Here is a 27,450-nt window from a genome sequence, read left to right on the forward strand (position 1 = left end):
CTGCATGTCAGGAGGGACTGCGTGTGATCCGGTCGTGCTCTGTGAGGATGACCTGGCTGGGAGGCAGTCTTTCTGGCTCCGTGGGAAGCAACCCCAGAGCCTTGGATGGACATCCAGCCAAGGTGGGGACAGGAGGGATCGGAGGAGGATTTTCAGAGAAAGAACTCTCGGGCCAAGCCTTGGGGGCCCCAGGAACCAGCTCGGGTACAGAGCAGGGACGAGAGCAAAGAAGGCCAAGATACAGGAGCCATGGGGACAGAGATGGTGGCTCTCAAAGAATCACAATTTCTTGTGCCTGGGGTTGGGGGCGAGGAGGAGACAGTGAGGCAGGGGAGAAGGGCCAGGGCTGGTGCACCATGGTGAGCACTGGGAACTTAGCCCCAGCCCTTGCAAGACTTACACAGAAGAACTAACGCGGAACAGTTGTTTTACTTGTCTTTCCCTTTCAGAAAGTGGTCTGTGTTCTGTTTCCTGTCTAGGACACAGCATGATGGACACATTGGCTGTTGCCCTGCGGGTGGCTGAAGAGGCCATCGAGGAGGCAATTTCCAAAGCCGAAGCCTATGGGGACAGTCTGGTATGACCCCTTGTCCTCGCTGGGGGAAGGTGTGGGTCAAGGTCCTGGCCACCAGAAGACAGTACAGATCGTCGGAAGACCAGCCTCCTGGTGGCTGTCCTGGTCTAAAGCAGGGCCCACCCTCTCCCTGCATCTGTAGTCAGGACTCCCAAGAAAGTGATCGCCAAGTCCCCCGACCCACCCACAGCATGCGGCCATTCTCTTCCCTCCCTCCGCAGGACAAGCAGAACGAGGCCAGCTATCTGCGGGACCACAAGGAGGAGCTGACTGAGGAACTGGCCACAACTATCCTGCAGAAGGTAGGTGGGCCCGGGCATCCCACAATGCTGTTCACCACCCCGGCCCTGGTCAGGGCCTTGGGCCAGCTGAGGAGCAACTGTGGGCCCCGTTGTTGTCTTGGGCACCATTTCTGTGCCTCGTCACGTTTCCCTTTTGTGCTCTGGGGGCCACTGCAGAGGGATTGCAATGCACTGCAAAATCTGTGTGGAAGGATCCAATGTGGTTGCCTTTAGGGATTGAGTGGGCAGGTAGGGAGCCAGGAACTCAGCACTGAGCAGGTTACTCACCGTCTTCCTGTTTCCTGGCCTTCCCGCTTGTGCGTGTTTGCGCATGTGTGCATACGTGCGTCTTCTTCTCACACGTCTCAAATAGTCTCTTGCTGCCCTGGCAGTCACCCCCTGCCACCTCCATGCCCTAAGCTGTCCCTTACATGGTATATCCGTTCATTACTGTCAAGAAGAACTCTGGCTGCGAGCAAGGGTGATTTCTGTGTGCCACAGGCAAGTCTCTGACACCACCTGGGTGTCCTACAGTTCAGTTCTGACACTATCTACACGGAGTGAGCACAGACCTCACACGTTAAGAGCCCCACCAGAGGGCACCTGGGTGGCTCAGATCGTTAAGCGTCTGCCTTCAGCTCAGGTCATGATCCCAGGATCCTGGGTCGAGTCCCGCATCGGGCTCCCTGCTCCTTGGGAGCCTGCTTCTCCCTCTGCTTCTCTCTCTCTCTCTGTCTCTCATGAATAAATAAATAAATAAAATCTTTAAAAAAAAAAAAGAGCCCCACCAGAGTGCCCCCACTGCAGATACCAGTTGCAAGTGTCAGGTATCCCCAAGTTACTGCACTGCTGTCCATCCAGGGATTCCCATGACCACCCTCAGGTGGGATAATGTGCTAGAACAACTCACAAAACTCATCAAAGTGCTACACTGCCAATGACAGGTTTATCATAAAGGATACAAATGAAGAGCCAGATGAAGAGATACACAGGTGACAAGGCCCGGGGAGGGGGCGTGCAGAACTCCGTGCCCTCTCCCTCAGCCCACGGCCCTCCCAGCGCATTGGTGTCTGCCCCAGCCAGGTGCATGCAGTCCCTCCCCCACCCCAGAGGTGGAAGAGGGGAGCTGAGAGTGCCCAGCTTTGAGTCAGCTCATTAGCATAATAAGGACACTCCCAAAGTTTTGAAGCTCTGTGCCAGGAACCAGGGCCAAAGACCAAATATATGTTTTATGAGACCTCGGTTTCTTTCTGGCTCATGCCTCTGTGCTCCTGGCTCAAGCGGTGGGCTGGGCTCGAGTCCATGCTGTGTGCTCATGCTGGGGCCCCGAGGGAAGCACAGCAGCTGCTCAGAGCCAGGATGGGAGCACCGGAGAACAAGAGCAAACAGCCTTGTGGGCTAAGTCTCAGGTTTAGCCCTGACCTCTTTGGTTACCCACTCCCTCCTCACGAGTCACTGACCAAACCAAGGCACCCAGTCAGCCCACTGCCGTGGGCTTATACTTACCGTCCCCACCCTGGGACGGATGCGGAGTCACATGACAAAGGACTGCACGCAGGGAGCAATGAACAAGTTCAGTCTTCCCTTTTGGTCACAAAATCCATGTGCCTTCCTCATGGCGCATACAGAAGATCCCCACTTATCCCCCAGAGAGCCCCCAAATGTCTCATCCAACCCACAGTTCAAAGTATATTCAGTCCAGATTCAGCTGCTTTTAAGCCGGAGACCTAGGAACCAAGCAAACATGTCATCTGTCCCCACTTGTCCAACACACACCGTCGGGGCTCGGACACCTACCTGTGCAGCTGCCTGGCACGGGATGTGACTAGTCCCCAGCAATCCCAGAGCCCAGTGGGCACCGGTGGCCAGGTCCCCACCATGGAGGTGGGGTACATCTTGGTCAGGCCCCAGTCCGCCCCAGGGCATGGCACCTCAGTTCCTCTCTCTCCCTGCTCCCAGCCTCCCGCTCTCTCACCCTGTCTGGGCGACAGAGACATTGAAGAATACACCCAGACTGGTGGCTCAGCGGTTTTCTCAGCTGCCTGTAGGAAGCTGGGAGCCCAGACACCGCCGTACGGATAGATCCCTTCTCTCCATATGGCTGCGCCCAACATAGCAAGTGGTACAGATGAGCTATCAGCTCATGGCTCCTTTGCACCTGCCCCCTTCCCAGACCCTGCCAATGCTTCCTAACACCAGGGTTTACAGCCAGAGACTGTGGGTTCGAGATGCAGCTCCACTCTTTACGAGCTGTGCAGCCTTCACGGATAACCCCTCTGAGCCAGTTTCCTCATCTGTAAAATGAGGAGAGTTATAGCCCATAGCTCTTAGGATTCTTTTGAGGATTAAATGAGGTCCAGCGTATACAGTGCCTACAACAGTCTGGCATGTGGTCGGCATGTACTGAATAGAAGTTGCTGGCATCATAAAAGGATTATTTATAAACTGTAAAGTGCTGTAGAAGGTGGAGGGCTACAGTTGTGCTGTTTTGCCCTAAGGCAGATCTGGAAAAGGCTGGTATGCTATTGAAACTAAGCTCTTATGCGGCTAAAAAACATCCCAGAGATCGTCCCAGTTACTCCACATGGCACCTGAAGGCCTGACCAGTAACCTGCCCCCTTTTTCCCCCTCCCCAGATCATAAGGAAACAGAAGAGCAAAGGCGAGCAGCAAATGGAAGAAGAGCCTGAGTGGTCACAGCCCCAGAGCTGCAGTGCGGAGGCAGCTGACCAGGGGACCACAGCGCCCCCAGGAGGCCCCCGAGCTCCCTCCACCCTCTGGGTGAGTCCCCAAGCAGCACCCCCCTCCCCCACCCCGCACAGGTGTCCTGCCCAGGCGCAGGTCAGAGCCAGTGCCCTGCAGACGTGGGGTCACCACTCTCGACCATCTGTAGTTGACTCGTGTGTCCAGCCGACAGGGTAAAGGTACCTGAAGGGGGGCGGGGTGAGACACAGGGAAAGTGTGTGTGTGAGGGGCCAGAGGGGACCAGGGGAGTAAACACAGACAGGCTTCTGAGGATATGGAGGCCGAGACCCATTTAGGAAAAATAAAGGTGTCAACAGGCGTTTTTAAATCAGAGGAGGGAGAAACCCATGACCTTCAAATAGCTTGTCATTCAGAGATTTCACGAACCCATTCCTGCCGCTGAGAGCGCAGGCTGCATCCACGGTGTCGCCCTGTTTCCAGGGAGTCCTTCGGAAGCATTTTCCGAAAGAGCCAGATCTGGGGGGCTCTAGGAGGTGCGAATCCCCCCAGGCTCGGCATATGACCAATACTTCTCTATGTAGACTTTCTGTGCACAGGGAGTTCACACATATTATTTCGTTAGATCCACGTGAGGGCATCCTGCATTCTCCACATTTTACAGAGCAGTAAACTGAGGCCGCCCTAGCCTGAGCCACTGGAACTAAGTTGAAGGGTGGGGCAGGACCAGAACCCAGGTCTCCTGGCTCCGAGCATTTCCTCCGCTCTGCTCCTGTCTCCTGTGTCATGGGGAAGCTCTTGGATAGGAAATGCCTGTTTTCCCACCAGATGTTCAGGGGGGCTCCTTGTCATGCTTATGGTTCAACCTAGAAACGGTATTCCTGCCACGTCATCAAGGCTGGAGACACTCTGTGTGTCACTGGAGACGTGGGACAGTGGGCTCTAGAACGAGTCCGAACAGTGGGCACAGCAGCAGCGGACCCCCCCTTTCCACAGGAGGACAGCAAGGTGCTTCCTGCACACCCCTTTGTCAAGCACTGGCCGAGAGCAGCTTAAAATAAGCAGCTGTGATGCTTCCCAGGGGCACCTCCCACTCAGCCCCTCAGGGGGCTGGAGAGACCCTAGTCCACCTGGGACGCAGGCACGCCAGGGGCGCAGGTCAGGGTCACACGGGATTCCCATTCGCTTTGCTAAAACAAGCCCTCTCAGGGTTTCCTTTTCTCACCAGAAAATCTGTTTTGCCAAATGCCTGCCTCCTGCACACCCCAATTATCACTTTGGCTTCAACATCAGTGGAGAGAGAACGGATGCATTTCTTACTTATCCTGAAGCAAATGGCAGAATATGATTTATTTCTAGATTTTGATATAGAATAAGGCCTAATGGAAGTCCGTCTCCCACTGTAGGCATCGTTGGAATCTCTGGTATACAGTACTTTGCAAGCTATGTCCACCTTCCCTGGGCTTGAATCTGCCTATGTAGGAGAGGGTGGGAGAGATCCTTGAGGCTGTAGTTTGAGAAAAGCCCAGAAAGGCCATTGATACACCCCTCAAATAACACTTTAACCACCCAGATCATAGGGCCTGGCACTTTACAGAGGGGACAAGATTATCTGCTGGCTCCTATTACTAATACCTTCATCCTTAACTTTGATGTTTGATCAAAGAAGTCCCCTCCTGGCCTCTCCTTGTGCGTTCTCCCTACGCTGTGATTTGCAATATGTAAACAGCATATTTTCATCAACATTATCAGTCAGGGAGATGTGAATGCTTTGTCTTTCTCCACTCAGGCTTGTACTCATGGGAGCTGCCGCAAATAAAGCAGCCTGAATCTAGGCATAAAGAGAAATCCAGCATCCATCTGGGTCCCTGGCACAGTTTGCCCTTTTGAGCAGCCAATATCATTAGCCCCCCATTGTCAGTGGCCACGTATGTTCTGGCGATGGGCCAGCTCAACGCTGGGCATATGGCAACTGTTCCTCAATACAGGGCCATGACCACCTGATAGCAGAACGTTGATTTGTGGGGATTTAGTCATGGCCTAGACTTGAACCCTTCCCCTCTGGCTTCCAGGATACCTGTGAAGGAAGGAAACTCTATGGATTAAGGTCTCAGCAAAACACTGGGATCCACACCTTTGTGAAGGCCTTTTGTAGCTCCTGGTTTGGTTTAAAGACAGCCGTGTGATGAGAGCTCTTAAAAAACATTATCTGGAAGGAGAGCCTGTTCCTTACCCAGCGCTCAGTGATAAGAAACCACCAATTCTTGATTAGTTAGCTGTTTAGAAAGGCTATTTTCGGGGCGCCTGGGTGGCTCAGATGGTTAAGCGTCTGCCTTCGGCTCAGGTCATGATCTCAGGGTACTGGGATCGAGTCCCACATCGGGCTCCCTGCTCCGCGGGGAAGCCTGCTTCTCCCTCTGCCCCCCCCTCTCTCTCTCTCTCTGTGTCATGAATAAATAAATTAAAAAAAAAAAATCTTTAGAAAGGCTATTTTCTGGCCAGGACAAGCTGGCCAGCCCAGGCCCCTGAGAGGGCCTTCAGGAAAGGACTGGATCCCTCCTGATGCCCCTGACCCACCACTTCCCCCCCGTGTCTCATGCCTTCCTCCCTTCGTCCTTATCTCTCTTGTCTTCAGAATTCCATTTGATGCTACACCTGGGTCTTGACCCCTGGACAGACCCCAGCCTGACTTCCCTTGGTCAGGACCCAAGCCCTTTCCCTCTGACCAGCACCATGGCAGGGCCAGCCCGGGGCCTCAAGAGGTGGTACATCTGGGGCACGAGGGTCATCCTCTCCAATGCTCCATGCAGTGTCTCACCCTTGGGGGCTAAGCCCGTGCTTTCTCCCCACCCCTGGCCTGCACTTGGCTCCAGTCCCCTGTGGTGAAAGAGTCTGTGCAAGCACCACATCCCGGAGTTAGGGCCTAAGGGGGACTGACCCTGGCCAAGGCCGCCATATTGCACAACCATTGACCTAGAACCCAGTGTGAGCGGTGCCCCCTGAGTTGTGCAGCATGATGACTGCAGTTCCAGCTGCACATGAGGCCATGTGGAGAAGGGACAGGAACAAAGACCGGTTAAGGAGCAGGCACTGTATTTGCCCATCTCATGTTACTTCTTTTACTCCTCATCGTAAGGTGCAGATGTGTGTATTATTGGACCCATTTTATAGATGAGAAAACTGAGGCTAAAGCTTTACCGTAAGTTGCCTAAGGCCCCACAGCTTGTGATTGGTGGCGCTGGGAGTTGAATACCTTTCTCCTCTTCCAAAACACTTGATCTAGTTTCTTCCTCTATAAAATGAGATCAGCAGACTCAGTGATCTCTCAGGCCTAGGGCTGCACTCTCCAACGCAGTGGCCATAAGACACAAGTGACTATTCAAATTTAAATTAATTAAAATGAAATAAAGTTTAAAATCCAGTCTTCTATCACACTGGCCATATTTCAAGTGCTCAGTAGCACCTCTGGCTGGCGGCTACTTTATTAGACAGTGCAGAACATTTCCATCACCCCAGAAAGTTTTATTGCACAGCATTGGTGTGATAAGCAGAGGGCATAAATGCAGAAATGTGCCTCGTCACTGGCCAGAGCCTGGACACGAAGCGGCAGGCCAAGTCTTGGTTCTTGGGGACTTCACGGAAGGTGGCCCTCCCATCTTTTGACCAGCTGGTCTCCCCCCTGGATGCTCATCTGCCACATCACCAGAGCCCCACTCCAGGGGTTCCGACGCATGGGGTCTGGAGTCGAGCCTGGGCATCTGTGCACTTGACCCAAATCTGCCCGGCTGAGGCCAACGAGCTTCAGGCTTAAGGATAGCCTCTTTCTATCTTGAGGCGAGCTCCCTGACCTCCAGACTGTGGAGGCCGTAACCCTGTGGCCTCCAGGCAATGCCTCCCCCTTTCCCTCTGTTACCCAACAACCTGGACCCCTCTGGCCTAGGGCATAACATGCAGAAACCCAGAACACTGCAGGCCCTGCTACTTGCGCATAACTGCGAAACCCAAACTCAATCCATCCCCGTGCAGACAGGAGTTCTTGTCTGTCCTCTTGAAAGAAACTTGAATGTGATCGTTCTCTTTTTAATTTCCTCCCTTATTGTGTTGTTCTCTGCCAGAAGGGGGCGGGGGGGGTGGTCAGTGCCATCCAGCTTTCAAAGCCTTAAGATGCAATATCCTAAAAGCCTACAGTGCAGGGTTTGTAATTCATTTAATGCCTGTCTCTTTGGGCGTGTATATATCCAAAGTTGTCTTCGTAATAACTTGGTGATCCTATTGATAATAACCATGATGACAGCAGGGGCCAGGCTCTTAGGATGTGTCTGGTGACCAAGAGGCATCTCTCTGTCCCTCCTTTATCCCTCTCTATTTTTCTCAGCCTTTTCTCTTGTGTTTCTGTCCGCTCTTCCCTCCTATTTGCTCTCTCCTTTGAGTGACTACAAGACAGACCTAAAGCATTTTTCATTATTTATAATTATTGGATTGAATTTAGTATCTATGCCTGACCCTAAAAATACAAAGCAAAGCTTTGTCTCCGTTGTCATTCATCCTCTCCTGTTTTATGGAATAGCCTCCTTGCGAGCAAAGACCATTTTCAAGCCATGGTCAATGGCTCAGGGAGCCTGCCCTGTTGGCCGTGCTGATAGTCCCAGCCATCATAGCGACCGTAGACCATTCCGGGAGATGTAGGGAGCACATCCTGCTGCTGCCCACACGGCGTAGGCAGCGCCTACAGAACAAGGTCTCACAGATCACGCTGTGGGTTTTGCCCAGAACATCAGAGCTGGCTGGTTCACATGGCAAGTCCTGCTGGGCTGGAGCAGGTTAGCCAGGAGAGCAGTGTTCCCAGGCTCGCAGCGCGGGCTCAGCACAGCATGGAGAAGGCATGGAATCGCATCAGCTTGGGGCCAGACAGACCCCAGCTCAGACCCTGCCTCTGCCCCCTGGCCAGCCATGTACTTGGGCAAGTTATTCAACCCCTGCCTCAGTTTCCTCATGTACACTCTATCAGGTGAAGGGAGAGGATGCGTATGTTGCCCTGGCTCAGCGGTAGAGTGTAATAAATACTCTTATTTTGACTAATACTCATTTAGTGCTTTTTATGCACCAGGCATGACACTGATCCTTTTACATGAGGAAACTGAGGTGCAGAAGAGTTGAAGTCTCCCCCACACACACACCGCAAGTGCAGGAGGAAGCGCTGGTATTGACCCACTGCCTACACCGCCCATTAGTGCCCGAAGAGTTGAGGCTGGCCTGTTTCAAAGCTCAGATCCTCAAGTTCAAGTTCTGCAAGACTTCGCTGGCACTCTGACATTCCTGGACCCACCATTCCCAGCCCTCCCTGTATAGACGTGCCAACGCAGCCCTTCCTGATATTATCAGCCCTGCTTCTTCCGTGGGCACTAGGGTGGGTAAAAGGAAGGGAAGGAAAGCAGAGGTCGTGGGTGAGAATGAAAAGAGTGGGCACAAAGGCCCTGCTAGGGTCACGAGCAAATAAATGACTCAATAATCCCATCACTTCCCAGGAGCTGTTGAGGTTGAACTAACTGGTGAGTAAACACGTTGTCAAGGCGCCATCTGCTGGGAAATATGTTCATTGCAGTGGATTTGTGGCAAAAAACGAGGTCTGAGTCTCAGAACCTAGTTTTCCACCCTCAGAACCAGTCTCCAGCCTTGTTGGAGACTGGGCCAGCAGTGTCCTGAGACCTATCGAAGCCAGATCTTGGGATCTTTTGTGATCGTCAGGGTATAGTTTTCTTCTAGTGTGAAACAATGGCTTGCCTGAAATCGAATATAAAAGTCTGGCGCCCCCAACTCTCTCACAAAGAACACAGATTCCATCTTCCGTGTTAGAACCAGAGGGACTTTTCATTTCTTGGTGTTGGCTTTTGTAGATGGGGAGCATTTTTGTATCATAAAAATGGACCCAAGCTACCTCTTACAGACATACACAGACAAAGATAAAATACCAGGTGACCCACTGTAAAATGAAACATTATATATCATTTTTACCCTTTTGTAAACATGTATTCAGTGATTTATAGTGAGAAACTGGCAGATAAATTTTTAAAAAAGGCAAGTCAGGGCATAGAAAATGGCTCCATACGGCACCTGGCAATAGATTATCTGCTCCCTAAGGGCCAGACCTCTGTCTAAAGTCCTGTAAATTCAATCACAAGCAAGAAACCAAGGAGCACACCCAAAAGACCATTCCTGCCTTCAAGGAGCTCACAGTATTTGGAAGAGCTGACAAGTTGTAGTAGGGCTGTAACAGAGTATATGGAATTATGTGTGGGATCACATAGAAAGGGAGACTTCTTGCCAGACCACAGTGGGATGCGTGTCAGGGGTATGTTCCCTGAGTACCCAGGAGTTTGCCATAGAAGAATTTTTTTCTTCATTTTTTAGTAACTTCATTTGACCATCAGATTTGATCTCTGTTCCCAGCTGCTCATCATCTGTTAAGGATTTAGCAAAATCATAGATGGCTCCCTGAATACCTATCCCCATGAAACCCTTGGTTTTCAGGACACGAGGGTCAGGGTCCAGGCTTTCTTGCTCTTGGAATAAAGGGAGTGGCACTCAGCTGAAATCCGCTTGATGTGTGTGTGTTAGCTTGGCTGTCCTCCAAATTAGACCTTGCCCTCCATGATGTAAGTGAGGATGATGGTGAGCTTCTTCTTCTTTCTTTCTCTTGCTCTTCAATTTTATCCAAGAAGTTAGTGGAGGGAAAAAAAAAATCAGGCACTTCTGAAAACCCATCCTGTAGCCCACCCCAAATCACATTCACTCCACCACAAACGTGCACTAATTCCCAGTTCTGTACCAGTTACTATGCTGCCATTAACAGACCATTAACCGCCCTCAATTGCACAGTTTCTTGGCAAAAACCAGATTGTGCAATAGAGTGCAAAAAAGCACAAGTAAGCATAGAGGAAGCCCAGTACCCCCAGCCCAACTCGGGGTAGGGCATTTCCCATGAGCCAAGGCTTATGTGAACTGAATGCACAGAGAATCTTACGGAATTGATAAGATGGGGAGAACTGGTCTGCCCCGGGGCCGTGTGAACCTGTGAGTGCTGTATGGAAAGGCAGGTCTGGAGGCCTCTCATCTCTATTCTCTAGTCACAAGGGTGAGAGGCACACTGTGATCCTGGGTACACATCTTAGAGGTTCCATATTTATTCTGCAAACCCATCTTCCTCCTAGATCAGCCTCCTGTCTGTGGGGGGAAGTAGAAACAGTTCGCTATAACTCTGTCTGAACCAGAACTCACATGTACCACCCTCTCCAAAAAGTGTGCCAGAGGGCCTATATTTGAGGGCTCCTGGGTCCTGGTCTGGCCTGCAATGATGGGGATGCCAGACCTTGATCCTCAGCTATCTCTTGTGTTTTTTCCCAACCTGGTCAACCATCCTTCAGGGTGCATCATCTGCTCCCCAAATTCCAGCCATCAGGCTCAGTGTTATCACCCAAACATCCTGACGCTGGTGTTGCTCTTTTTCATTGTCATTGTCATTTTCATTTTTAAAGCTCCCACTTGTTATGCATTTACTGTGCATGGGGCAAGGCTAAGTTTCCACACCTCTCAGGAAATTAAGTCATCTGGCCTCTTCCTGTTTGATGAAACTCTAACCTCCGAGCTTCAAATTCTTTGTAACATTCGTAACATACATATGTTTGTGTGTATGTCATGACATGTATGTGTGATATAATTCAAACATGTCTCCTGCGTCCTTTGAAATCTCTCCTCCACCACTTCTTAGGTAACAGTTTTTTCCCTTCTTTAATTCAGACGCTAAATGGGAATGTGTTGCAATAGGGTTAGGTTTGTGGATGGGCCATACTTGGCTCACGAATCCGTTGTAGCTTTGACACTGCGCTGGAACTTTCTGTCTGGGCTGCCCTGACTCGGGTTTGGAGGTCTTCCCGGGGAAGATGCTTTCCTTTTTGAGCACAGTTGGCCTAAGACATGTTGCTGGGAGGATGGCTGGACAGAAGGCTGTCAGCAGCCACTCCCCACGATGTCTGTGCCGCTTTCGGGCGGGCCTGGCCAGCTTGCGGTGGCATTGACGGGGCACCGTTGGTGCTGATACAGAGTTACACACTGATTTGCAGCTTTTTTTTTTTTAAAGATTTTATTTATTTATTTGACAGAGAGAGACACAGGGAGAGAGGGAACACAAGCAGGGGGAGTGGGAGAGGGAGAAGCAGGCTTCCCGCCGAGCAGGGAGCCTGATGTGGGGCTCGATCCCAGGACCCTGGGACCATGACCCGAGCCGAAGGCACGCGCTTAATGACTGAGCCACCCAGGCGCCCCTGATTTGCAGCTTTTAAGGCTCAGCTCGGGAAGAGCCAACACCGTCAAACATGCCTTCTCCACGCTGTGGAGAAAGCGGAAGGCATCCCTCCCAGGGACTGTGCCCCTCAGTCCACCCTCTTCCCCTCTTTTCTCTCCGCAGCAGTCCCAGTCTTCGTCCTCACTCCCCAGAGAGGACGCCCCGAAGACCCTTTCCCTGGAGGCTGCGTTGAGGCCGCCGAGGGGCCAGGGCCAGCCGCCGCGGGAGGAGGCCACCTTGCCCAGCTGGAGGAGCACCGACAGGCTGGACGAGACAAGTAACGGTTTTTAAGCAGCATCTGCTTGGTCTGTGGGTCCCAGGAGTGCTGCCTGGAGGCTTCTTCCCACTCAGCCTCTCCTCCCTCCCTCAGCCCCAGTTAGTGTGGGCCCACTTGGGGCAGCTGAGCCACAGGGTCACAAGGCCTCTAGCGCAGCACACGTATAATGTGGTGGTGTTTTCCTCTGTGCAGTCTTCCCGCTGAGACCCATGGGACAGTGGGGGGCTCCAGGGTCAGGGTGTTAAAATGTCTCGGCCGCGTGCCACCTTTCAGCTTCCAGTTCCACGTGAACGAGGAGAATGTACCTCATGCGGACGAGAAACGCTAATCCAACCTAGCAGGGTATTTCAGTGTTCAGAAGGATTTGGGTCCCAGCAAGGGTTGGTTTTAAGAGGGTCCTTTTTGAAACCTGACATGGTAGTTAGGGTAATACTCGCTCCTATAACAAACAAACCAAACGTTTAGGTGGCTTAACATAATAGTTTAAGTTCTCATCACACACCAGTGCAATGCAATGTCCTGGCTGTGGGAGGCCTTCGGAGGCCCGAGGCTCTGTGGTCCTCCACGGCCTCCGAGCCTTCTGCTGTGTCATTCATATCAGCCAGCAGATGGAGGAAGAGCGAACAGAGAAGTCAGGGCACCTGCTTCCTAACCACCTCAGCAGGGACATGGCCCACACCACTTTCATTCCCAGACCACAGGCAAGAACCAGTCACACAGCCCCACTTCACTGCGGAGGGCCTGGCAGATGTCCTGGGTGGGCGCATCCCAGCAACACAGCTCGGCCCCGAGAGGGGCGGGGCACACGAGTCTTTGATGGACAGCTGTCATCCCCACGGCGCCTGAGGATGGCATGCTGCCCTTCTGCCCGCTCCTTCTCCTCGAATGTCCCGCCCCTGCATAGAGCACTTGAACTCACCTGTCCAGAGACTCAACATCCACAACGCAGTCCATTATAAGCCTGGCAAGTCATGTAATCCTTCACAATGCAGACGCTCAAATTAGCCGAGTCGCTTTCCCAAAGTCACACATCCGAGGGCTGTGAGGTGCTTGCAACCACGTGGGTAACAGCCGGGGCCGTGAAGCCCCCTGCTCAGGCCACCTAGGTCTCTTGGGCTCCATGACTGACTGTCTAAGTCAAGATGCTCACTTCACTCTGGCACAGGTCTGTTCTTTCCTCACCTGGCTACACGGAACGGAAGCTAGGCGCATTGTTCTCACAAGAAGAAACCACGAAAGGATTCTCAACTCCCATTGTATGTCAGATCTAGAATCCTTTTCTGAACAACAACCCCAAAAATTAGCAGCAAAATATTCATCTTAGAAATATGCTTTTAAAGATTGTGCTGTCGTTTCTACTCGCGAAGGGAAAAGATTGAACTAACAGCTATTGAAACAAATTCCATTGTTCTCACGGTGCAAAGAACCACAAACCATGCAATGTTTTTAACAGTCATTCTAAAAATTCCCCCAAAGAGATCATTTCCATGTGAACCTTTTAGTAGAACCCATCGGTAGAATCTGCAGAGATTCTGGGAGCACAGGAAATGTTCCCTATTTATGTATATGGTTTGGGTTTATGTTTTTGAAGTGCATTTTTCCATTCTAAATAAGCTTTTCTTTCCTTTCTTCCTGCCACCCAGAGTATCTGTTCATTCATTCATAGTCTTTCTTCCTTTATCTCTCACCAGAGACTGAAAGTTCCCACAGAGAGCGGACTCTAAAATTCCACAGGGCATATGTTTATCTTCAATAAACAATAATAACTACCCTTTAAAAATCACTTTACCATGTACAGGGTCCATCTGCAGGCACTATTTTATTCATTCCTGCAACAGCGCTGCTAAGCGTTCCATCCTCTTGTGTGGCAGATAAGAACCTTGAGGGACAATGAGGGTGAATGACTTGTTCAAGATCCCTCCGTTAATGGGGCCAAACGCAAACATCATGGCTCCAATTTGCAGGCTTTTTCAACTACTGCATGATAATAAGTATCCCCCCTCCATAAAAACAAACAAATAACACCCCAATAAATAGCCTTTCAAAATTCACACGTACACACTGAGAAGTTTAGAGGAGATTATAAAAACTTCTGGAAAACACTCCATCTCCCAAAATAGTTCCCTGCTGAATTAGGAGCATTCCAAATAAAGTTGGAAAGGATTTTGATCTTCAAAACATGATTTCTTTTTACCTGATATTCTGTAAAATAAAGCACCCACATATAATTTGTCAGTTGTATAAAAACATAAAATTTAGTTCAATAATAGCACACACAGAAAAGATTTCACACTCTTCTCAAAAATCCATACATCTCTAAGGATGGAGATTTAAAATTACAAAACTATAAAACACTTGTATAGAAAACCTCTGGTTTTTCTAAGGAATGCTTGGCCTTGACATGCTAAAATGTCCAGGCCAACCCCACAAGTCTTGAGGGGTGTCTGACCTGTTTAGCGGGAAGCAGATTATTCCCAGGGGCATTACCCAGTCTCAGAAGAGCAGAAATGTAGAAGAGAGGAGACCCAGAGGTGGAGGTCATCTTGGGTTAATGGCCACTGGGCTATTTTCCGCAGTTCTGTTTATGCCCCAGGGGAAAGGTTGCTTCCAGAGCCTGTTAATTGCTTCCAGAGCCTGTTAATTCACGGGGTCAGCTGGAGGGACACTGTGGGCTGAGTAAACCACAGCAGGTCCACTTTGAGCCTCCACAGAGCTTACAGCAGTCAATGGATGTCTCCCCAAACACATTTCCACTTGATAGACCTTGACTGAGCATCTACTGTATGCACAGCATGTGCTCCGTGCTGGGAAATAGCAATCAGGGGACAGCCCCTTCTCTGCAGTTGCTGACAGGTGGTTGTCCGCACAGTCACGAAAGAAAAAGAATTTGGACAAAGGAGAGAACGGAAGGGCACAGGGTCCCCAGTCCCAGAGGACTAAGAGAGTGTGGTGGTGGAGGCCAGGTACAGCTTTGAGCAGTTCCGAACATGCAGCTTGACAACCAGGATTTCACAGGAGTGGGCATTCAGGGAGCCCGCTATGCTTTTGAGGAGACGAAAATTGGTCAGCTTCTAGCTTCCTCAGAGGACCATGATGAACTGGGACTGTAAAAGGCAGCAGAGAGGGGCCAGTGGTGGACTGAATCCTTGCCCTCCACGTAGCAGGTGTCAAAGGCAGGTGCATGACCAGGTCCACGTTTACAACACAGTCAGCCCGGGAGCCGGCACAGAGTGGCATTCACAGGGGCTTTCCCGCTGTGGCTTCCTCCCATGGCCCCAGGGCAAGGGGGATGGGGGTAGACAACCAAGAAAATTAACTGTAGTATAGTTTAAGTCTTCAAAAATGAGAGCTTTTTGTCAAAGCCCAGAGAACAGAGTAGCCTAGCCTCTTAAGGAAAGAAGGCCAAGGATGTGCCCTTGAGAAGCAGCGTGTGAGTTGGGTCTCTGAAGCCCAGCCAGAGAGCTGACTTAGCAACTAAGTATAGGGCCTGGGGGGGAGTGGGGAGCACACCTCTCCCCTCAGAGTGAACCCATTCCACAGCCAGGGCTGAGTCTGCTTTGCATCGTGGGACTGTCTCTGTGTGCAGACTCTAGTAGAAAGATCTGAGGACCTGTGGTTTATTTGGAGGTGAGCTTAAGAAACACAGAGAGGGGAGGGGACATAAGACAGGGAAGGGAAGGCAAGGCAAGCAAATGATTCCTTATGGAGCTGGACTGGAGCTCATCCCCATTGGGGAACAGTAAGAACCAGGGTAGAACACTCTCCTGGGCAGCAGGCAAGGGAGTGGGGCTACTAATCCACCAGCTTCCCCTGCCACTGGTTGAGGGCTGCTCCCAGAGGCTGTGATGGCCCCTCACCCCTGGGGCAGCCAAGCAGCCTCCGGTAACCAAAGCTCACCTCAGGCCAAGAATCGCCAAGTGCTGGGAGTTGGAAGCCCAGAGGGTGTATGCCGAAGCCATCCACAGCGCCTGCTACAGGGGAAATCAAAATCACCACTTACTGGCCATTAATAGCCTCTCGGAGAGCCTGCGTATTTCTGGAGAAACCCAGGTGGGCTCTTTGGTCCCTGCCTTCAGCACCACCTGACCCACGAGATTGGGACATGGCATTGGGAAAATGCAGGCAACATAGAAACCCTTTTCCCCAGAAGACTGGCCATTACCACCACAACAGGCAGAGCCCATTACATGTAAATGGTAATAACACCTTCATTAGGCTCTCTTCTGAATGTTTCCACGGCCGATGAAAGCAGGGTTGTGCGGTACGCAATAGTAACTACAGGATCGGTAGATACATATACCTATGTATGGAGTACATGGTGCTGATCTGTAGTCAGGGGGAAATAATAGTAGAAGCCGACTCAACAGGCAGAAGGTAAGAAGGCTGAGGGGTAGCAGACAGGATGATCGAGGCATTACGTATGTTGTCTTATAAAAATCCTCTCACGGCCACGGAGGGTCACACTGTCCCCACCTTTAGGTCAGGAAACAGGCTCAGAGGTGCTCTTTGACCAAGGTCCCCTGCCAGGAATCACAACAGCTGGGGCTCAGCCCTGGATCCACCTGAATCCAAAGTTCTTGTTCTTCTCCCTGCCCTAAAGCAGCCCAGGAATGGGTAAGGGTGAAAGTGCTATTAAGAACTCATCTCCCGCTCTGAGCAGGCACATGTAACACACTTGATGGGTGTCACCTCATTTAATCCCCACACGGAGCCAGGGAGGGCTTAGCTGTGCCCCTCTCACCAAAGAGAGTACAGAGGCTGAGAAGCTCCCCGAGCTTTCCACCCGGGCCTCCTGACTCCACAGTCTCTGCTCTTCCCTCTGCACCAGCTGGCCCTGGGACAGAGCAGGCTGGAGAGGTTGCTGAGACCCAGCCCCTGCCAGAGGGACCTTGTCATCCTCGGGAGGAGGGCTTAGCCATGTGCATGATCAGCCAGAACCCAGACTGGGTCATGGAATGAGCCAGACAGGCTGTCACAGCAGGAGGACTCAGGGAAGGAGGAGGAAAGTGCTCTAGGAAAAGGGGAACCAAGCAGGTGAGGTCTCTGAGAGGTCACTGGAGCTTTGCCATGTGGAGATGGTGGTGGGGACAGACCCCAAGGATAGAGGGAGTAGCCAGGGAAAGGCAGGACCCAGGCCCTCAGGTCCTCAGGCTTCCAGGAAGACGATGCTTAAATCAGCCTCCACTGGGCCCAGAATCCTCCTGGAGGAGAAGAAACCCCACCTTCTGACTCAAGACAAAAGGGAACGCGGATGTCCCGCCAGCCTGGGCTGCAGTCAGCTTAAGTGCCGCTGGGTCCCTGAGCTGAAAATGTGTTCAAGCAACATCTGAGTTCCCTGAAGGCTGTGGTTCTTCAGCAGTCCTGTACAACGCTCTGTGGACAACACTGTGAAACACCGATAACTTTAATTTCATTACACGAAACAGTACTCACTTAGTTGGTAGGAAATCTGTGTTTGAAATGGCATCTGGCAGGACGCAGCCTCAGTGTCCCAGCACAGCGGAGCTGGGGAGCCCTCAAGCCCAGAAGCTGGTGTCCACACACAAGTGCGTCTCCTCCAAAGCCCCGCCGTCCTCATCACTCAATCCCCAGGGAGTCCTGTAAGGTTCCTAATACCAGAACACAGCTTCTGTTGGCAGCTGCTGTGCCCCAGGCCAGGGGGCTGTGCCAGGTACTCAGGGCTGAGGAGCACCATGCCGTCCTACTCATGCCCCAGGCACACTCTCCTATTTGGCTTCCACAAAAATAAGACAAAGCAACTTTCACCCCCTGGCATGGAGATCAACCCTTGGGGCCCCAGCCACCCGCCATCACAGATGCTCTGGGCAAAAGGGAGCCCAGCATAGGCCAACCCAGACCATGACCCCACACTGAGAACCACTCCAGCCTGCCCTTGATCAGTTGATTGGCTTCCACAGCACACTCTATAAGCCAGAGCTGTCTTGGCTTTGGATGGAGATGCACCTCATCCCTGCTTGACCAGTTATGGGCTCTGTGACCTTCGACAAGTTACTAACTTCGCTCACCTTTGTCTCCCCATCTGTCAAATAAGATTGGAACTACGAACCTCTTTCTCCCTCATGTCCTTTCCAGAATGAGGCATGTGCCTTGAGTTGAAAATAAACTTACGTGCTGAGCAGGAATAAACACTGTCACTCCCCCGCCACTCACACAGAACGCTTCTGGGACCAGATGTGTGGGGTTTTTCCATACCCACCAATTCTCTGACACTAGCCGGGTACCCTCCAGTTCTGTGCTGACCCTGTCTCCCTGCAGTTAGCTCCCAATCCCACGGTCAAGGATTCAGGACTACCTGGCTCATGTCCCAGGTCATCACTTTGACTTCTGACCAACCGGCTCTTCACGACCCCCTCCTCAGGCTCAGTAGTTTTCTGGAGCAGCTCAGCTCACAGAACTCAGGGAAACACTTATGTTCACCAGTTTATTATATAACAGAGGATACAGATGAACAGCCAAATGAAGAGGTTCGCGGGGTGAGGCCCTGGAGGGTCCTGAGCACCGAGGAGCTGGGGTGCCTCTCTAGGCACGTGGATGTGCCAGCCAGGAAGCTCTCGGAACCTCAGACTTTGGGGACATTTATGGAGGCTTCATCACGTAGCCACAGTCAATTATTAACTCATTTTCCAGTCCTTCTTCCTTCTCCAGAGACGGAGGTGGAGCTCAAAGTTCTAAATTTCTAATCATGGCTTGGTCTTTCTGGTGGCCAGTCCAATCCTGAAGCCACCCAGAGCCGCCTCCTTAGATCTAAAGATGCTCCCACCACCCAGGAAATTACAAGGGATTTAATTTAAGAGCCCTGTGTCAGGAAATGGGGTCAAAGACCAAATATTAGCAGGACCTGGGGGCAGAGTCTGGTGTGTGTGTGTGTGTGTGTGTGTGTGTGTGTGTGTGTGAACACATATATCTTATTTCACCCTGCCATCTCACAAGGCCATTGTGGGTGAGATCTGTAGAAGTTCCAAGTGCAGAGTGTGTTAACCTTGAGGGAGGCCAGGGCAGGTGACAGAGTCATCTCCCATCCAACAGAGAAAACCATGGCCCAAGGGCAAAGAGCCAGACCAGGGGCTGCCAACAGTAGCCCTCCCCACCCTTCTCCACCCCAGCCAGCCCAGGGCAGGAGAGGGGCCACTCTGAGCCCGAGGTGACCATCTACCCAAGCAGAGGTGCACTAGGAGCCAGATCTCGAGTGTCTCCTCATGTCTGAAGCCCTGGGGCCTGCAAAGCCTCAAGGGACTTCCTGGGGACCTTCAATTCTGCCTCCTAAAGAGGTGCCCTTTTGGACTTCCCCGAGTCAGCTGCTCCCCAGGACCCCAAGCCAGCGGTGGGGAAGACGCAGATGGCAGCCTCGCCTTGCTGTCAAGTGATAACAGCCCTGTTTGGTTTCTTTCTCCCTCCCCTTCCCCCACAGACTTGGCCGAGGTTTTGCAGAGCCCGGACGGGAACTGGGTGGCCCTGAAGGATGGTACTCTGCCACACACCCACCTGCTGGCCAAACCTAAGAGTGACACGTTCCAGGCCCTGGAGGCGGCCTCCAGCATGGCCTCTGCCTACGACGAGATGGGCTCTGACAGTGAGGAGGACTTTGACTGGAGCGAGGCCTTGAGCACACTGTGCCCACGGCCCCGAGGCCGGCCCAGGAACCCCCAGCCTCAGCCCACACAGGCCCAGGGCTCAGACCAAGGCCCCTCAACCACCAACTCCGGGCTCTCCCCGAACCCCGAGGCCATGTGCTCCGACTCAGAGACCTCCTCTGCAGGCTCTTCCCGGGAAGTTGGGCGCCAGGCCAGACTGTCCTGGTTGCAGAGGAAGGCCCCCAGGGACCCCACAACAGAGAAGAGGCGCCTGCAGGGAGAGCTGGATGTGAACTTCAACCCCCAGGCAGCCAGCAGGGAGACCTCAGACAGCAGCGAGCCTGAGCAGGCCCCCCACGCTGCGGACTGGAAGGCCAGGAGGTGGGGAAGGGCCCGCATGGGCTCAGAGGAGCCAAGCGAGGAGTTGTCTTCTCCCAACGCCGGTTCCCAGGGGCTGGACAGACATCAGGTAATCAGACTGGTGCACACTTTTCAGCAGGATGTGCCCTCCTCCAAGCGTGAGTGGTGTGGAAAGGTTTCGAAATCACAGACCCAGATTCTCATCTTGGTTTGCTGCTAAGTAGCTGAGTGGCCTAACCATCCCCTCTTTAGGGCTCCATGATCTCCTCTCTTGGATGAGAGCTTCTTACGGTTCCAAGTGGGTTTGAGATGTGGCCCCCAGGACAGCAACCATAGCACCGCCAGGGAATGAGTTAGAAATACACATTCTCAGGCCCTGTCTGCTCAGAAACTCTGGGGATGGGGTCCAGGCATGTGTGGTCACCAGCTCTCCTAGGGATTCTGCTGTCCTAAAGCTGGAGGGCCGTTGGCTCAGGGTTAAGGATATGGGGTTTAGAGTCAGGCTGCCTGACTTCAAATCCAGCTGTGTGACCTGGGCAAGGGCTCAGGTCTGTAAATGTAGATACTATTACAACCCCCTTCAAAGAATGATGTGAGGAGTGAATAAGATAATGTTTAGAATGAACTAAGCTCTGTCCTAGACACAGCAAATGTTACTTCAATATGAAAACTCAGGGCACAGTTTACTCACATTCTGTGATTCTTTCGGCCACCTCCCACCCCCTCTCAGAATCCTCGTGGCTCTGCCCACATGGATTAGTTCAGGAACCTCCTTTGAGATTATGATAAAAGCTGTGGGCTCTCTCCATAGAAAGATGCACCCACACACACACACACACACACACATTCTCTCTCTCTCTCTCACACACACACACACGCATGTGCACTCACACACCATTTGCTTTGAATGACCTTATAGAAGCAATGGATTGCGTTTGAAACTGAGAGTCTAATGGAAGATCTAGTTAGGTTGCCTCTGCCTTCTATAGGCTCACATTGCTGTCAACTTGACTTTCCACACTCCTGGAGAAACAACAGCCACTTCTGGAACCCCACTGCATCTCCAGTGGTACTCAACCACCGTGCCCTGCATTCTTAGTTTGGGTCTCACCGAAAGCAGGCTCCAAGTCAAGGATTTGGATGTAGGTTTTAGGTGGGAGGAGAGCCCAGGAACCCCAAGAGTGAGCCAGAGCAGTGAGAAAGGCCTATTAAGGCAGGCGATAGACAACCGGGGCCCCATCCCACCAGGGACCCACGGAGAACCACATGGGACACACCCCCCACCCGAGGACAGGAGCATTCATCCACAGTCTCCCATCTGCCTTTGGTACAGAGTGGCCCCACCCAGGGGAGCATCAACTCCACACACAACCAGTTTGCAGTGGTGCCTGAGAAATCCTTCAGGCAAAGAAGAAGGGAGAGACCCAGGTCTGCGGTGGGAAATGATCAGTGAGCCAGAAACTGTCCCCCATGGCTGCAGGCAGCTCGGGTAGCTCTAGGGGATACAGGCGGGGACATCACCAGCGTCTGCTACGATGCCCATCTATGAATGCATCAGCCAGATCCCTGATCACGAGGTCCCCGTGAACACAGCTGTGGGCTCGGAAGCCCTCAGGTCACAGAATCGGGCATCAGTCCTGCCTAAGCTGCTAATACGTTGCCTAGAAAACATCCTTTCTTTGGTCCAAGGTCTCGTGTTTTCCTATGTAAAAGCAGAGCATTACAAATCTGCCATGTGGGACTGTTGTGATCGTACAGTAGAAATACAAACTTCTGCTCAGTGATGACTCCTTGTTATCTAGCTCAAGTGGAGACTGTTTTACGGAGACTTTGGGTCACTTGCCCGAAAGGATATCCTTGAGGGTTGTCTGCATGACTCACTTGCCGTGTATCCCCAACAACTGGCTGCGTGAAGCTTCCTGTTTATTGTGAGGTGGCTTGAAAGTTGTCTTCTGGTGGTCATCTTGCAAGGCCTCGATAGAGAGAAGACGGGGCCCCCAGAAAAGCTCTAGGACCAGTGTGTTGCTTCTGCCTCCCTGGCAGTGTCCTCTCCTCCCCAGTAGGTGGCAGTGGTGCTGCACTAACTCAGGCCCTCCTTGCTCTCCTGAGACGGCAGTTCTCTTCTCAAAGGAAAAAAAAAAAATATATATATATATATATACACACACACACATACATGCATATAATACAAAATATATATACATACATATTTTATAAGGTTAGATATATTTCATGAGGTTAGATCTTATATGTGTGTACATATACATACAGGGATGTATATGTATTTTTAACCATTTGCATACTTTTTAATTATATAAATAAATGAATATCATATAAAAAAAAAATTGTGAACATACAGATAGAGTCTCCCCCACCACAACCTAAACCCCCGCCATCTCCTCCAAAATAACTGGAGTTGTATGTATTTGTGCACTCACATATTTATAGTACATTTAGAAATATAGTTCTGTATTTTAGCACAATCGGCCTCTTACTCTCCATACTCTCCTGTCGCTTGCTATTAACAGTTAATGATGGAAATGTCAGCGCACATGTCCCCGCAGTGCCTGCCAAAGATTGCCTCTCGGTGGCCCCCCGCAGGGAGCACGGGAGTGGGAGCCGTCCGTCCAGGGTGCAAGCAGAAAAGGTGCACGTCTTGTAGAGAATTTTAAAACAGTAATAAGTCCAATAAAAGTCAGTCTTTTTATTATCACCTTGCACCACGCAGGGACAATTCTGAGCACTGTAACTTAGAGTTAGCCCTTTAGTTCCTCTGTTCTTTGCTTTTCCGGATGATATGTGGTAAAATCTAACCTTATTGTTTCAAAGTAAGCGTTTGTCACCAAATTGTTAGCAAATAATCCATGTTTTATTTGCTGGCTTCAGATGCCCCTTTTAATATATATTGACCTTCTTTTATTTCATGAGCCTGGTTGCCTTATGCTCTCTATTTTGTTCCATGGATGGAGAAGTCCCATTTGTGTACAAATACAACTTTATTTCAATTATAATAACTTCGTAACATACTTTGATATCCGGTAGATGGTCTTCCCTTCACAGTTGTTTTTTGTCGATGATATTTTATAAAGTGTCTTAACTTTTCTCAATCCTTTACTCACATAAATGACTTTTTACAATCTTCTCTTCAAGTTGAAAAAAGAAATTTAAGTTATGATCAGATTGCTCCAAATGCATTTATCTATTTGGGAAAAATCTATGTCTTTGTAATATTGAGGCTCCCCATCCAGTGGTGTCATACCTGTCTCCAGTTATTTACTTTCACTCAAGTTGCAGAGATTTTTTTCAAAGCTCTCCTACTTTTGTTGTTCACAGGTTTTACAGTATGTTATACATTTTGTTGACATTGTGGATGAGATCTCTTTTATCTATTACACGTGCTGATTCGTTTCTGATAGCGTATAGATCACTATTGATTTTATGTTTATATTTTATAACTTAGCACCTAATAGATTCTTAGTCCTGATGGTCTTCCACATGGTTCTCTTAGTTATTCCAGGTAGATCCTCATCTTGTCCACATGGAGGACATTTTTATGGTTTTTCCCATGATTTACGCTGATTCCTCTTGCTCGTCATCTGGCCCTGGCGACAACCTGTGCTACCCGAAGCGGTAGTGACATTGGCACTCGGTCTGTGTCCTGCTGCAGTCCTTAGGCACGTGCTTGCAGGGCTACACGGTTAAGTATGTTGCCTCCTCTACATTTAGTAGATACTCTCAAAACAAAGACGCATCTGCCTACTCCTGGCCTCCCAAACGCTTGTGTTCCTGCTCTTGCTGTCTCTCTCTCTGTCAAATAAATAAATAAGATCTTTTTAAAAAAGAATTGAATAAATAAATAAAAGTGTTGAGACTAATAAAATGAAGAGCTGGCTCAGGTAGATAGATAGATAGATAGATAGATTCATTATATGTAGATAATGTACGTGTATATATAATGAATTTCCCCTCAAATACAGTTTTGTTGCATCCCACAAGCTTTGATATGTAGTGTGCCCATCGTCAAACTTTTCTAAGTAAATTATCACTTCCAATGTGATTCTCATTTTAATCAAAATTAAGAGGTAATTAGAAGAGTGGATAGCTTTCTGGTTTGTTTTGCTTTGTTATTGTCCCTAATTTTTAGTCCTCATGGCATTGTGAGCAATAAATATGGCTTATGTGGTTTTGCTGTTGGGAATCTGTTGGGATTTCCTTTGTGACCCAATACATGGCCAGTTTTTGTGACTATTACATGGGTGTGCTTGAAAAGAACACATGTTCTCTGTTTGTTGAGGACAGACTCCATGTACACGTGCACATTGTTCTGGACGTCAGCAAGACAGACAAGGTCCTGCCTCAGAAGCTCATGTTCCCTTGCCTTCATGTCTGCCAGGCTTCACTTCCCTAACTTCCCTACTCTCTTCTACTGTTGTCTTCATGCTTCTGTGGTTTTCTTACTTTCTGTCCCTTCGGAGTCTGGTGAGTCCCTAGGAGGCAAACCAGTGCGTGCTGGCAGCTCCACTCCCTGCTGGACCCATGCCCTCACCAGCCCCGATTAGCATGTAGAGCCAGTTGAGGGCAGAAGTCCTGTCCTGCATTCTCTAACTGCATCCCCAGCCTCAAATCTCACCTCACATGTAACTCTGCACATGGAATCACTCTGTAATCTGTTACCACAGACTGCTGAATGCGTTCTCTGACCTCCAGAACCCCGACCCTGATATCTGCTGGTGGGATGACATCTGTGGGTCAGAATCACTTTCCCTCCAAAGCCCTGCAGCCGATATTTTATCGCCTCCTGCCTTGGTGTGATGAACAGAGACACCTGAAGACATCTTAATTTTTCCTTAATGTATAACCGTTTTCTCTTCTCTTAGACATTTGTTTGATTTGCTGTTATCTTTAAAGAGCAGACATTTTGCCAGAAGGGTAGTGTGCTCTCATCTCGTGCTCTTGCACATAAGACAGTGAGCTCCTCTCTGCATACTCGGGTATTTTTTCAACTCAGGAGGGTTTCCTTCTGTCATTTTGATTCTTATTTCTTCCAGGCCACCCATAATCCTTACCTTGAATCTCAATTCTCTGTCTTCCATGTCTATGATCCTCTCTTACTTTTTTTTTTCCTTCTCTGATTGATCTTTTCTTCAGTCTTCTAGAACACCTTCCCAAATTTGTCCTCTCATCACTCATTTGTGTTCCTGGGATTAATTCTGCAATTACCATTGTCAGATGTGGGTTCTAATCCTGCCGTCGTGCTCTTAGTCTTTCTGCAATCTTTTGTCTCAACAGTCTCGCAGTTCATCTCATGCCACAGCCTTGTCTTTTAGTTGGAGTGCTTCTCTCTCGTAACTTTCTGTACCTCTTCATTGAGACTCTGTATTATTATGCCCTAATGAAAACACAAAACCACTATCAGACGTTGTGTCCTGCTTGTTAGTAAAATTTACGTGATGCCTTCAAGCTACCTTTGGTTTCCTTTGTTCTGCTGTATTTTTCCATAAATTCCATGTTAACTTTTTCTGTTAGTCATCCTTAAGTGAGGATAAAGCTGTCTCCACCCCACTGTTTGCCAGTATCTAGCATACTGAAACCATTTCCCCTCTGCCAGCTTGAGAGGAGCTTTTTCCTACTCTCATCATCTTGCTGTATGTTTCTTTGAACAAATGGCTAACAACTGAAAATGCATATGTTGAATGAATGAATGAGTGGAAAAGAACAAAAATCATTCTATATTTCTACATGTTTTTTTAACAGTTTCAATTACTTTTTTTTATTAGCATATAATGTATTATTTGTTTCAGGGGTAAAGGTCTGTGATTCATCAATCTTACACAATTCACAGAACTCACCATAGCACATACCCTCCCCAGTGTCCACCACCCAGCCACCCCTCCCTCCCACCCCCCTCCAGGAAACAAACTGAGGGTTGCTGAAGTTTCTACATGGTTTTATAGATCCCCGCCCGCCCCGGGGCTTTACATTTTCATGACCACACCTCCTAGAATGTAACATGGTACCATGGCGAGTTCTTTCCTCTGCCCTCCTGAATGTTCTAAGTGGCTATAAGACTAGGAGGAAGTGAGAGGGTTGGGAGTAGGGTTTATCTCTGGATGCTTCAAATGCCCCACCACCACAACAAAAGGCTCAGCTATTGTGCTTTTGTTTGTTTGATATTTTTTTATTGTGAGCATTTATCTCACACTCTGGACCAGGGTTTGAGGTTGGGAGAATATGGGGGGGTGAGGGGGAGACAGCAATTATCCTGACTACTTAGGAGAGGGAGAGAGTGGATGGGTCTCCAAAAACATTTTTTTTTTCAGTTCATTTGCATGGGCCTTGTACTTAGTGAAAATTTTTCCCATCCATTTACTAGTAACAAGCTGACTTCCATTCCTTTTTAGTTATGTGAATTTTCACCTTTTCCTGTATCTTCCCACACAGTTTTGGTGGAAAACTTGGAGAGGTTGTAGAGTGATGTTTGCCAGGTATCATTTTAAAATGGAAACCTGCTAATTAATTTTCCATTGATTGAGACATCGGGATGGCAGGAGGCTGCTATTTCAGTTTCCTCTGATGTTTCATTTTTTGTTGTACTCATTAGTGCAACTTGTTTCCTTGGGGTAAATTTGCCCCCTTGTCTAGCAGGTGAGGTCTTAATTATTCTTAAAAGACGTTCTAAGAATCTTGCCACATTGGGAAGCTACTAATTCTTTAACAATCTGTAAATATTCATTTATTTTATGTGTTCATGCCTTGCAACAGAAAGAATTTAAAGTAGTTTACATAAATGTAAACACAAGAGAATAAAATGAAAACATAAGAAAAGCAGGACAAAGGGAAAATCAGGATAGAAAAAATAAATGAAGCTAGGAGTAATGTTAGTTCACAATATGGATGCAGAGAGGTCCTAATCACAAGCTGACAATGCCAAAAATTTGGCTCTGAGCTTTCTAGAAGACAATAGGTAGAGAATGATGTGAGCAGCTTGCTGAGTCATGGAAACCATATTAGAACAGCAAATCTATTCCTTAAAGGATGCTGCTCTTGGAGCTGAGATTCATGAGAAATTTATCCTGTGGGTCCTTGTGAAGAGAAAGCAGAATGCATCACCCTCCACTATAACCTGCTTCAAATGAGCACACACATTGGAGGCTGCTTCTCACAGTGTCACTCAGTATGGACCAATGCAGGCACATTTCAGTCAAGTCAGTCTATCAGGGGCCAAATGCATTGACCTCTGCTGGTCCGGGTCACTCCAGGATATGTGGAGGAGTAGATGGCTACCTCCCCAAGCCCTGGTTCATGAGTGTTGTTCAGTTCCAAATT

The 27,450-nt window shown here is 49.8% G+C and overlaps 1 protein-coding gene and 1 long non-coding RNA gene across 5 annotated transcripts in view; one reads left to right on the top strand and one right to left on the bottom strand.

The window, feature by feature from the left end:
• Window positions 1–27,450, top strand: part of MYRIP (myosin VIIA and Rab interacting protein) — a 400,010-nt gene that overhangs the window by 320,053 nt on the left and 52,507 nt on the right. For all 4 annotated transcript variants that reach the window (XM_034992452.1, XM_034992478.1, XM_034992462.1 and 1 more), the window contains 5 exons: window positions 480–577; window positions 796–876; window positions 3,492–3,635; window positions 12,019–12,172; window positions 19,602–20,233. In XM_034992452.1, the coding sequence (XP_034848343.1) occupies window positions 480–577; window positions 796–876; window positions 3,492–3,635; window positions 12,019–12,172; window positions 19,602–20,233 (1,109 nt within the window). The remainder of the gene's footprint in view (window positions 1–479; window positions 578–795; window positions 877–3,491; window positions 3,636–12,018; window positions 12,173–19,601; window positions 20,234–27,450) is intronic.
• The window catches only part of LOC118002191, an 86,477-nt gene continuing 83,729 nt past the window's right edge, over window positions 24,703–27,450 (bottom strand). The window contains exon 3 of the long non-coding RNA XR_004676977.1: window positions 24,703–25,513. This is a non-coding gene — a long non-coding RNA (uncharacterized LOC118002191). The remainder of the gene's footprint in view (window positions 25,514–27,450) is intronic.

Source organism: Mirounga leonina, unplaced genomic scaffold (assembly GCF_011800145.1).
Source record: "Mirounga leonina isolate KUSES-001 unplaced genomic scaffold, KU_Mleo_1.0 Mir_115, whole genome shotgun sequence".
Classification (NCBI taxonomy): domain Eukaryota; kingdom Metazoa; phylum Chordata; class Mammalia; order Carnivora; family Phocidae; genus Mirounga; species Mirounga leonina.